General features: G+C 30.7%; 1 protein-coding gene across 6 annotated transcripts in view; it reads right to left on the reverse strand.

The window, feature by feature from the left end:
* Positions 1–13199, reverse strand: part of NOVA1 (NOVA alternative splicing regulator 1) — a 150312-nt gene that overhangs the window by 31437 nt on the left and 105676 nt on the right. For all 6 annotated transcript variants that reach the window (XM_019429254.2, XM_019429253.2, XM_053889313.1 and 3 more), the window contains one exon: positions 5785–5951. In XM_019429254.2, the coding sequence (XP_019284799.1) occupies positions 5785–5951 (167 nt within the window). The remainder of the gene's footprint in view (positions 1–5784; positions 5952–13199) is intronic.

Consider the following 13199-nt stretch of genomic DNA (forward strand, 5'->3'; position numbering starts at 1 on the left):
ATACTTTCCCTCCTTATTTTATCGTAGGGAATATTACTGATCTCCCTTTTATCTTTATGATTAATAGAGCACTTACTAGGAACCAGGTATAGTTCTACTCAGTTAATACAATACCCCTGTGAAATAGACTACTATTACTAACCCCATGTTATGAGTAAAGAAGTTGAGGTACAGAGAAGCAAAACAACTCACCCAAAGGTACAATAGCTGGTAAATTAAAGAGCCAGGAATTGAACCTGGGCACACTTGCTCCGGCTCCTATGGGCTTAACTACTACGTTACAATGCCTCTGACTTACTTTTTCTCTTGTTTCTTTATCTCATTTTTTGCTCCTTTTTTTCTCTACTACAATAAAGATGGTAAGTGAAATTATCACCTATGATGCAATTAACGATCTATATTTTCAGTTTTACATTCTCACCTGTGTTTCTATAAAAGACTACTTCAAGAGAAAAGCATACAACTTACAACTTATTGAATTTGCCTGCAACAAACAAAAATATTATTTCAAACAGTTGCCTACAATTCATTAATTGCTTTTTAGGCTTCACTATTCTGCTAGGCTCAAAACCATATATAATCATTTTTTATTCTTTTCTTACCATTTTGGAACTAGAACAAATCATTCTCAGAGGCTCACAGATTTTACTTTGACATTTCTTTTAACATCATGCATTTGCCTCAGCTTCACTACCAAACCAGAGTAGGTGTTCATCTTCTTAAAATATTGCCTAGTCTCTTAACTTCACCCTGACACAAGACATTCTACTTTAAATGAGGATCTCTTCTTGGATAAACTTATTCAAGATAATGAAATGTCCCCAAAGAGAGAAATCTACTAAATTTCATTTTATCATCATTACTCAAATTTGGAGGCCATATAGCTCAGTGTCAAGATCAATTATCAATTACATTTCCTTGGGTAAGTTATTAAATTTCTTTACTCATCAGCTTCCTTAAGTATAACATGGATTCTGTACTCCTTACCTGCCTGATAGGTTTTTGTGAAGATGGATAAAATATGATAATACATGTAAAGCGCATAACACAATGGCTGGCAGAGAAACAGAGTAAACACCGTATATGTCACTATTACATTGCTGATCCTTCATTCTTGACCACCAAACCTTTATTTATTTATTTTGCCTGACAAAGCTTAACATTCCTTGAATTTTTGAGTGTTACATGAAAGAAGTTTAAAAAATACTTTCTTATAAACCTTCAGACCTAAAGATCTGCATAGTAGATCACTCAGCTAATTGTCATAGTTCTCTTCTACCAACAGTTATACATACAGGCACCCCTTTTTAAGGGTCTGTCTGGATTTTCAGAACAGAAGAGAAAAAATGCAGATGTGCCTCCTTTTGTTCTAACTTTTCAGAGAAATTAAAAAAGTTCCTTTGGGAAATACTATGAAGAAATCTATAGAATGTCCCTCGGCCAGACATCCAAGGCTCTCCATTATCTGGTCTCATCCTAACATTAATTTCCTCTAAACTCCAACACAAATGTTCCATTTCTGTCAAGAGAGTCACCTTACTATTCAACCATTATAGCTTTCTTCTCAAATCCATATTGTTTCACATGCCTAAAATAAGCTTTTTATCTTTCTTCTCCTCTAATTAGGAAATTCCTATAGAATCTTCAAGGTCTGGTTCAAATCCTCACCTGTATTATAAGACCAAATGTCATTCCACCCTATATTTCTTCCACATGCCTCTGAACTTTTATATATTTTATAGTACACTGTTTATGCTGCGATTTTGGTATATACAGTTTGACATTTTTATAAATCATTTTAATCATTTCTGATCTCTCACAAGCTAGTTTTAGAGAGCAAGGGCTACAATTTAATATATCTTGCAACTCAGTAAGAAGGCATTTAATAAATTCATGACTGAATGGATGAATAGTGAATACAATTATGTGCTATTTTTGCCAATTTTTCACGATAGAGGTAAAACTCTAAGTGAGATTCTTGATATCTTCACTTGATTTTTTTTAAATACAAGAAAATTCTCTAAATGCCTATAACCACTTTGTTCTTAATGTAGCTTTTCTTAAAAATACATTTGAGCCAAAATGGAAAAGAATTGCTGAAAATTTGTAACAGACAAAAGGAGTTAACAAATGCTAACTGTATTACTGATTTGTGGTTTCTACCTTGTTTTAGGGTTTCTTATATTGACTTATTATGTATAAGCAACCATACTTGAAGAGGGATTTGAGGGGCTTAAAAAGAAGAAAAGTTGCAATAATCCTATGAGGCGAAAAGGTATATATAAAGCTCAAAACATAAAAAAGGTGGAAATGGAAAAATGTGTACCAACTACTCTGGACTAAAGACATGCTCCAGGAATGAGTTCAAAGCTTCTAGGCAAACAAGGTCTAAATTATTTGAAGATCGTTGAATGTCTCTGCTGTTTGCGTGTCCTGAAAATAAGCAATAGGATGTTCTATGTTGTAATATATGTTTAATTTTGGTTTACTGGCTCTTTCTGCGTATCTGTTTCTTTGTATACTGACTTGTAAAATTAGCACAGTGGTTATTAGGTGCTTCATAAAAGTATCCTAATTAAGGTGATAGAACAGAGGTTACAATATTTTAATTATTCAATACACGTTAATCATTATTACTATTACCATTTGAATACATAAAGTATTGGAGTCCCTCTCTATTGGCAAATAAATATTTTTAAAATAAAACAACAACAACAAACATTTGAGAGGGAACAACACCTTAATATCTGAAGTTGGATGTAAGGCTGTTATCCTAGATTTCATCATTCCACTATATCAAAGGCCTGCAAGACCAGTTTGCATTATTTTCTTACAAAACTGTATTTGTCTGAGCATTCATTCAGTCAGTAAATGTAGGTTTCATTTGGGCGGAATATTCTGGTTCATGCAATTTATTCAGTTACCAACTATATCTAGATTACATAATTCAGAACACAATATTCTGTTAAAAGTCCATATATATGGTTTGAAATTGTAACTTTTAAAATGTTTGTTTAGAACTAACTGTGATTTCCTATTTTTAAATCCAAGTTACATATAAATTATACTCTTTTAGGAAGCAAACCTTAAAATTATCAATCATAAAAAACAACAGTCATGTAGTAATAAACATTCAGAAAGCTATAATTTTATATTCAACATGAACTCATTTCTGTGCAGAAGTTGTATTTTCTAGCTCTCTCATTTTTTAAAACTCTTAATTTTATTCTTTGCCCAATTTAACTAAAAGAAAATTCTAAAAGACGTTTTAAAGAAATTTTTTTAAAAATTAACTTCAGGACCGAATAAAGCCCAAAGAAGAGATAAATGTCAAAGGAAAGACCACCATTTTGAAAGAAATCTTACTGTGATTCTATGTATTAATGTATGCATATATAAAACTATCATATAAAAATATCATATGAAATATGATATATGAAATGTTTTTATATATTCTAGAGCAATTTATTTTGGACATATTATTTGACAATGGATAACCAGCATAATTTCTTCAGAAACAAAACTGTGGTCGTTTAAATTTATATACTTGACTTACTATTTAGCGAATAACCCAACAAAAAAATCTTACATTGCTAAAATAGGAAAACTTAAAACATAAAAAACTCTGTTGATCTATACTATCTTGGAAATATGTTTGATGGTTTCTCCAGATTTTTCAGGTAAATTTTTTAATTTTTACACTTACAAAGAAAGTGTTTAAGGATTAAATATATTGCCCTAATAGATTTAGTGTACTTGTTTGGTTAATTTTTTAAATGATACTCTATTTCATGTACATCACTTATTACATAAACATATTAAAATCAACAATAATTTTAATTCCATTAATATCTACCAGGCTTACAAATGAATGAAAATACACAAAAATCAATCAATCACTATTGTTTTTAACACTTATCATGATTTTAAATAACATTATCTGACCAAGGCAAGTAAATAAAAAAAGCAAACATTTTCAAATTCTGGTTTTCATCAATCTATACTGGTACTGGATATACGGGAGCCTTTAAATTTCATATTGCATAGAGAAAATTGCAATTTTAATGATTCATATTCCATTATTTGATACTAGCTATTATTATAAAAATAATAAATATTCATTCATATCATTGTCCTAAATATACCGCCAGTAATATCATACTACTAAAACTACATTGTATATTTTATTTTTTAAAAAATCAAGATGCTCACTCTTATCTATAAATGTTTGCACTTTTCTCACAGAAAGTATAAAAGAGAGTAGAAATAGGCTGGAGTAAGGCAGAAAGTCAATAAACCCTACTACACTTTAGTGGGAATTCTGTAAATTCTTAGCCCCAGGTGATTTTAACCCAGAAGTCTTTAACTAAACTCATAGTTTTAGAATCTGTATACAGAGTCTTTGTATCTCTTTCAAGGTATCAGTTTTAAAAATATTCCTTGTATTCCCCTGGCATAGATAAGCTAAATTTCTAAACTATATATGGTTGGGAAGAAGAAAAAAACATCAACTGATGCGTAGAACTCTAAAATATTTACATTCTGCCATGCATACGTTAAAAGATACTTCCTTAAAAAGGGTAGAGAAATCAAAGTGACAGAGTATAAAATGAAATTTTATATGGAATAGCAGCTATCTGATGTAAACATGGCAAAAATTTGAACAGTAATCAACAGAAAGTTTAATGTTAGCCTATAATTTGAAAATATATTACCTAATTATTAATTCCTATGTTTGTGTATGATTAGTCAGCCTTACTTTTATCTATACGTTGTTAAAATTATAATATGTCAATAACACTGTTTGGCATAATATTTTTTTCAATCCAGAAACATGAAATTAATAAGATTTTGAGCTACATTTCAAATTTATTACAATGAACATAAAATGCTGTAAATTAAGTATTCTGTAAATTAATGAAGTTAATACATTTCTTTTGAAGGCAGAGTCTACTGATTGTATGATCACAAATTAAGCAGCTAATTATAAAGGGGCAAATGCAGAAACAATAATTATAATCATAAGGTAACAAATAAATTTGAGAATTTAAGAGTTTATGGGGAAGGATTCACCTATTTTAACATTAAAGAATGTCATTTTTCCCCTACAGCATGTCAGCCATTATTCAACCTTAAAAACTCACATTGTCTTTTATCAAATAAAATTTTTGTTACAGAAAAATCTCACACATTAAAAGTAAACATTGGCCTTTTATGACATATATAAAGACTACATGTTATACAGAACATAATAGCTGATTTGTAACAAAAGACTATTTGCTAAGTACAAAAATTTACTTATACATATTTGTTTATAAAAACTGTTATATATAACAAGTTAACAAAATAGGAGTTTATAAGTATACTGAAAACTACAAATATTACTAAAAATATGGTATTTGAAATCTTGAGGATATACTCTCACTTCAATCTTTATACTTTATTTAAAAAGTGATATAATTTTAAAGATTTAATCCCTATAAACTAAACAAATTTATGTCTATAAATTTTTAAAAGGTAATCACAAAAGTAATGAGCCATATAATTGCTCCTCAGTATAACACTAAAAAGTGATTTATTCAATCAATCAATAAATCAACTAGTCAATCTATGGAAGAGGCTCTGACTGACAGTCTTTAAGTAAATAAAATGACAACTTTGTTATGTATTAAGTATGCTTAGGAAAAAAACAAAACTTCATCTGCTAAGACTTTAAGCTTCCTTTATAAGGAATTCATACTATGCTGTGGATATTTCTCTTTGATTTCCCAACTAAACACTCACTTGTTTGATGCGATCTGGATTAACGGTGGTCTGGGGTTGTAGAATGCTGACTGGTTCTGTCTTGGCCACATTTTGGGGCATTTCACGAATTTTTTCTGCAATGAATCCATGAACTGCATTCAGTGCTTCAACTGTTCCCTGGATCAAACATACTCGTTCAGTAGTACCTGTGGATGAAAGATTAATTTTCAGAAAACTTTCTTTCTTATTTTGTATTTTTTTTTAAAAAAAGCCATGAAAAAGGATGATATGATGTAAAACGTAAAACTCTCAATTAAAAAGAAATGTTCAACTGAACCAAACAGAGGGAATACATACATATATACTCCTTTTTATCATTTTTACACTCATTCTTTCCTAATAGTCTCAAAAACGGCCTTTGGATTCCAGTAGAGCCAGAGATCCTAAGAAATTATGAGCCTATCATTCCTTCATTGACATAAAAAAAATACTTGCAGAGCGTTTATAAAAATACTTCGTGTAAATGCTAGTAACACATAGATGAAGATCTATGGACCCAGCTTTCGAAGAAGATATCTTAAGGGTAAAAAGCTAGCATCAGGTCAACAATTATACGATGGTATGATGTGAAAAATAATGGATGTATCTACATGGATGGCACAAACAGATGGTCTACAATGCAAAGAGCATTTAAACTGGTGGGGAGAGGAGGTCTTGGAAGGTTTACATGGCAGGTATATTTCTTCATTTCTACCATTCTTTATTCACTTACCCTGCTCTTCCTTTAATTATAACATCAACATTACCTGATATTTTATATTTGTTAATTTTTAACTTTTTCACTAGAATGCAAGCCCTCAGAGGACAATGGATTAGCTTGTTTTGTTTTGTGCTGTAGTTTCCCCACAGCCTTTAACACTCCCTGTGTATAACAGGTGCAAAATAAATATTTATTAGATGAACGAATCAGCACTGTCATTATTATGTAATTTTAATAAGACAGAATATCAGAATTAAGACCAAAATTTTAAAATAGTTCATGAAATTTGAAATTGATGAATAATTGATACAGATATAATTAATAGTGTTCTTTCCACTGCTAGTGAATAAATTTGGTTGGGTCCAATATAGATCTTACAACTCTATATTTTACAGATAAACCTTAAGGCAAAAAAATTCATTTTCAGACTATAAAAGTGAGCCTCATTATAGCAGCTTGGTATTAAATTGTAATCTTCTCAGCATCCCAACACAACACATAAAGTTACTTCTCAGAAGCATTTATTAAACAGTTAACAAAAAATATCAAAAGAATGATTATTTTTAAATTTCTAAAATATTGGGTTTTGAATAAACATGAAAACTTCCAAGTACCTGACACACTTCTTTTTGGTGTTACAGTTTAAAAATTCTAAGCCACTCTACAAAACATTTTTAAAGTACATTTGGAAGGACAAAATTGTGAAGCTACAAACATTAAAAAAAAAAAAATCACAGGGAGATTATGTTGCTTTAAGGATTAAACCATTTTTCTATGTTTCTAGTAGTTTTGAATTTTTAAAAGAATAGTAAAAGCTTATCATTCTTACTTCTAGTAAAAAGACTCAGATCACAAGAGTTTAAAGAATAATATTACAAGAATACACCTAAATTACAACTTCTTATTTTAAACAATGAAGATTCAAGTCTATGAAAAACTAAGTTTCTTAAGTTGTACAAAATATTTCAGTAGAGAGCAAGTGTGCCTCTCATTTGTAAGGATGAAGAAAATCTGAAAAACATAACGTGAGTTTGAAGGCTTAATATTTTTTTCTCCTGATCAGCTTTTCTCATCCTGTCAACCTAGATGTATCTCTGTGGTGGTTCTTGGGTAAAATGATCTAGTTTACAGGGATACTCTAGGGAAGTCTTGACAAGGTTGTATTAACTGTCTAATAAATAACTAGAAAGGATAATAATAACTGATCAATGTAGTTCATGCAAAGTGTTCTCATCTAAGTCGGGAGACAAAACAAAATAGATCAGATTATATTCCTGCTTTTGGAGACAAATACAGAGTGCTCCTTTGGGGATGCCAGATAGGAAAGGCTCAACCTCAATAGGAATTCTAAAAAACAACATGGTACTAAATAACTGAAGACATTATATAATCCATGTTGCCTTTAAAATTCTAATTTAATACACTACATATTATGTCAGACAATACAGTAACCCCAACAGAGTAACAACACTTTAGAGTGTACAGACTATCAGGTAGTAAATGGAAATCACTGAGCCATAAAGAAATACGATTGTCTAAAACTGAATTTCATATAGCATATAGGAGACAATTTGGAGATAGTTCATTGGTTCAAATTTGCAGTACATAATCTTTGAGAATTAAATATCACTACCATTAGTACTACAAAAGAAAAAAAAAAGAAGGAAAAAAAGGAGATTGTATATCCACCAATGGGAATTGCTGCAATCCTCAGAAGACATGCTGTCAAATTCTTCTCCTGAACCCTAATGGCCTTTTTACTCAGATAACACAAAACTATAATTTTTAGGAAAAAGTCACAAAGAGAGAAAACTGTCAGGTATATGACCAAACTGTGTAACAAAAATGCACCTATAAATCATTAAAGTTGCTGTTTTTGTCACTTTAAAGGCTTTCAGGCTCCATTAGTGTCTAAACTAAACTGCTAGTTATTTATCATTTTATTTGTTTAGCAGTAGCATTCACTACTCTTTGCAATAGACTAGCAACAGAAGCTGAAAAACAATTACATAAAAGTATATGCCCACATTTCTTATGATGTAAAGATACAGAAGTATAAGACACACTAATTTAAAAATGCACTTTTAAGGGAGAAGTTAGAAAAATTAACAAGTAGGATCAATGTCAAATACAGGCAGTGAAATTTAAAGTGGTTTCAGTTTTGATTTCACATACAATATCATATATTGAAAATGGATGCTTCTAAAATTAGGTACAATTTTCAAACAGATTCTATAGCAGAATTTTGATAGAATTTTAATAAAATATATTCATTCTGTGCTGTAACCTTGAATAAGTAAGTCACTTAAACTGTTCCTGGTCCTACCTACAGCATTCTATCACTTATGCAGTGGGCCCTCTTCCTTCTTACCTACCAAGTTCACGATTTCTTCAGGTATTAGAGTTCTTTCTTACATCATAATTTTTCCTTTGTTATTAAATCATTTCTATCAGCAGAAAAACATGTTATAATTTCTTCAATTTTTAAAGACTCCTCCTTTATGACAGAACTAAAAATTATTTGACAAAGTAAATAAAGTAACTAATTTAGGCAAAGATCATCAAATCATATGATGTAAGGTTAATGGGTAATTTTCAGTGGAAATGTTCAGGCAGTCACCAACTGTCCTCCCTGATAGCCATTAGCATGACTAAGAATGAGAAAGTGGGGGTGTCAGCGTGGCTTAATTGACTAAGCACCCAAGTCTTGATTTCTGTTCAGGTCATGATCCCAGGGTCATGGGATCAAGCCCTGCATCAGGCTCCACACTGAACATGGAGCCTGCTTAAGATTCTGTCTTCCTTCCTCTCTCTCTGCCCCTCTACCACTCTCCCCAGCTCACTCCTGCTCTCTGTCTCTCAAAAAAACAAAAATAAAACCAAAAAGAATGTGAAAGTGAACCGTGCACTTCTTGATGTGAAGCAATACCAATGACACACAGGGCACTAATGATGAAGTACGTTTCCCAAAGTAGATGAACCTAAATCCAGTCAAACATACAACATTAGAGTTTACAAATAATATTGAAAGCAGAAAAAAAATGACACCATGAGGAATCAAAGATACAAATCAAGAATGTAGGACACTCAACAGGTCAATTGTTCTTGCCCCATCAATAAAAAAGGGACTTCCCTCTAGACTAAAAGTGCCTTACGAGATATAATGATCAATGTAAATTAGAATTTGACTAATCTAGATTCAAACAACTTTGATTTTAAATAATTGTGACAATATAAGATCTAGGTATTAGATAGTATCAAGGAATTACTATTAATTTTAACAGGTATGATTATGACATCAGGTTGTGTAAAAAAACTGTCATTTTTCCTTTCTTTTTTTCTTTTTTTTAGATGCATATCAAAGCATATACAGATAAAATGATTGGGATTCACTTCAAAATATTAAACAGTAACAAAATGAGTAAATAAAATAAGTCTACAAAAATTTTGATATTGCTGATATATGTGAAGAGTGTAAGGGGGCTCACTGTACTATTCTTTTCTGTATGTTTGGAATTTTCAAAATAAAAGAAAAACATTTCAAAGGCTTCCTTGACTTCATTCATACTCCTCTCTCCAGTTATAGCTCAATTTTCTTATCCCTCAAAATTCCTTGAATGATCCCCTTTCTACTTCTTCACCACTTTCTTTTTACTTGAATCTATTCCAGTATGGCTTTTGTCCCTCACTCCATTCAAACCATTCATCACAGCTGTACCTGGGTAAATCCAATCTTCATGTCTTTATGTTGTTTGACCCATCAGCAGAATTTGACGCAGTTAACCAATCCATTCTGAAAACATTTCACTTAGCTTTCAGATTATCACACACTCCTGGGTCTTTATTTTATTCAGTTCATTCATTCATTTGACAAAAGTCTATTAACTCCCTACTAAATGTGAGGTACTATCCTAGAAGCTGAGTGACAGACGAATACTCCTGCTTTCAAGGAGTTCATATTCTAGTTCATGTAGACACTATACATAAAACAAATAACATATATATACAGAATACAAAATGAACTTGTGCTATGAAGAAAATCTGGAAACAATAATAACATGAGCAAAGATAAAAATTAAAGTATGAAAGGGACCTTGTCTGTCATGGTCACTACTATATCCTCAAATGTCTAGAATAGTGCACGGTATACTGTAGATGCTTAAGAAGTCTTTTTTGAATAAATGAAAACCTTAATCTAAATCTTCTCATCTGTATATTGAAAACGTATGTGATTGATTTTAAGAACTTTTTATTAATAAAATGTCTACATTAAAGCAGTTACCCTCTTTGGGTTTAGAAGATCAGTAAATGTGTATAAAACTAGATAATTTGAGAAAATTATTTAAAAAATATAGTAAATTATAAATTATCATGTCCGTTAGAATAGGTCTAGTCTAGAATAATGGGCACATACTAATGATTTGATCCACATTATTTCCAATTGCCAACTATAATGAAAATTAGTGAACATTTTGTTTGGATGTAAGAAAATACTCCTACTAAGGATATAACTAGTGTCTTATAATGAAAATGCAAGTATATACTTCTTTAGAAAATATCAGTATCAATCTAAAATAATAAATTTGGTTGGATGTCAGTGAAACATCTCAAAATGAAAAATTAATATAAAAAATCTAGTATATTACTAATAATTCTAGGACAATTTACTGACAATGATTTTGGCCTTGAAAAGGACTAAGAAAATGCAGGTGCCAATTAGCCTTGCAATAGGCAAAAATTGAGATTTAAAACAAAATATAACATATAGATAATTTTTACAGTAAGACAACAGCTACTTATATCATTGAGAAATTACTTATTTTAGACAGAATATATTCTGAATAAAGGTTTATTTCCTTTGGGGTGGCTGGGTGGCTCAGTTGGTTAAGTGTCTGACTTAGGCACAGGTCATGATCCTAGAGTTTGTGGGTTCTAGCTCCGCGTCAGGCTCTGTGCTGACAGCTCAGCGCCTGGAGCCTACTTCGGATTCTGTGTCTCCCTCTCTCTCTGCTCCTCCCCTGCTCACACTCTGTCTCTCTCTCTCTCTCTCTAAAATAAATAAACCTTAAAAAAAAAGTTTATTTCTTTCATTATAAAATTTAATTTCTACTATTTTAAGAAATATCTCCCAATTTATTGTGTATTTCAAATATATTTAATGTTTCCATAATAACTTGGGAGTCAACTATATAATTCTGGGCAATAGTAAAGTGGTAATCTCAAGATTTCTTTGTGTATGTAAGTCAATTTATCCTAAAAAACAAAACAAATAAACAAAAAAAAAAAAAGCAGAAACGGACTTAAATACAAAAAACAAACTGATAGTTGCCAGAGGAGAGAGAGGTAAAAGGATCGGCAAAATAGGTGAAGGGGATTAAAAGGTACAAACTTCCAGTTATTTATTTTTAAATAAGTCATAGAGAGGAAATGTACAGACTAGGGAATATAGCCAATGATACTGTATTAACACTGTATGGTGACACACGGTGACTACATTTGTTGTGATGAGCATTAGGTATTGTATAGAATTGCTGAATCACTATGTTGTACACCTGAAACTAATATAGCATTTTATGTCAACTGTATTTCAGTAATGAAAAACTAAAACAGAGAGTATAATTTTTTAAATGAATAGAGCAATTTTCAGGGATTATTTCATTAGTCTCAGTCTATACATGGTAATTTAATTAGTTGCAAGTTTTTGTGGTTTGAAAAAAAGCAGGAGCATTAGCTCATTAGGTTTCCTTAGATTAGATATTAAAAATAACCTATAGAATATTTATCACTAGTAACAACATGTATTATAAATTTTAGGTTAGACAACAAAATGTAAATTATTTTAAAGAATTAAAAAACAGTAATAGTAATCATAAATTTAACAGATTAAAACTGTTGAAAGATACCTGAAAATACATGCCTTTAACACATTACCTTTCAACAGATAATGTTACCATTTCTTTAATACGTATCTTCTACAATAATCTCTATATAAGAAACATCTATTCCTACTAATGCCTTTATAAATAGTTGATTTATATGCATTCCGTATTTATTGCTGTAATTACATCAGCAAAAGCCCCACTTAAGAGTATTTAAGGGTTTCGTAGGTATAGAAATAGAGTATTACCTTCTATTACCTTTCCTTTTGGCTTACTTTCTTTTCCATGTCCCTATACTCATTGGGAAGAGCTAATTTAACAAGCAATTTTACAATATGTATCTCAGAATATTACTGGAAGGTAAGTGCTTTAAACATTGATTATATGTAAATTTATAAACCATCTTATGATTTATATAAAAATATATATGTCATAATACATGTATTTAATATATTAGTGTATTGTATATTATATATTATATACTAACTCACTTAATGCTCACAATAACCAGGGCAGATAATATTATCTTGAAGCAGCTAGCCCAAGGACACACAACTAAATGCAGAGATGTAAGGTTTTGCCAAATACGGTATTATAACATATACTTTATATGTTACACCTTATATCCATTATAACATATACCTTCTGAAAATATAATGAAAGGCCAGGTCCCAAATTACATCCATTTAAGAAAGTCACATGTTTCAGCTTGGAAAAGTAATTTTCACCCAAATCTGACAATTTTTTACATACACTGAGTCACACCATTAATATCACTTCACAGATTTATTCCAAATCTGGCATAAAATGAAAGA

This window comes from Panthera pardus, unplaced genomic scaffold (genome assembly GCF_024362965.1).
Source record: "Panthera pardus isolate Hobbes unplaced genomic scaffold, ASM2436296v1 HiC_scaffold_24, whole genome shotgun sequence".
In the NCBI taxonomy this organism is placed as follows: domain Eukaryota; kingdom Metazoa; phylum Chordata; class Mammalia; order Carnivora; family Felidae; genus Panthera; species Panthera pardus.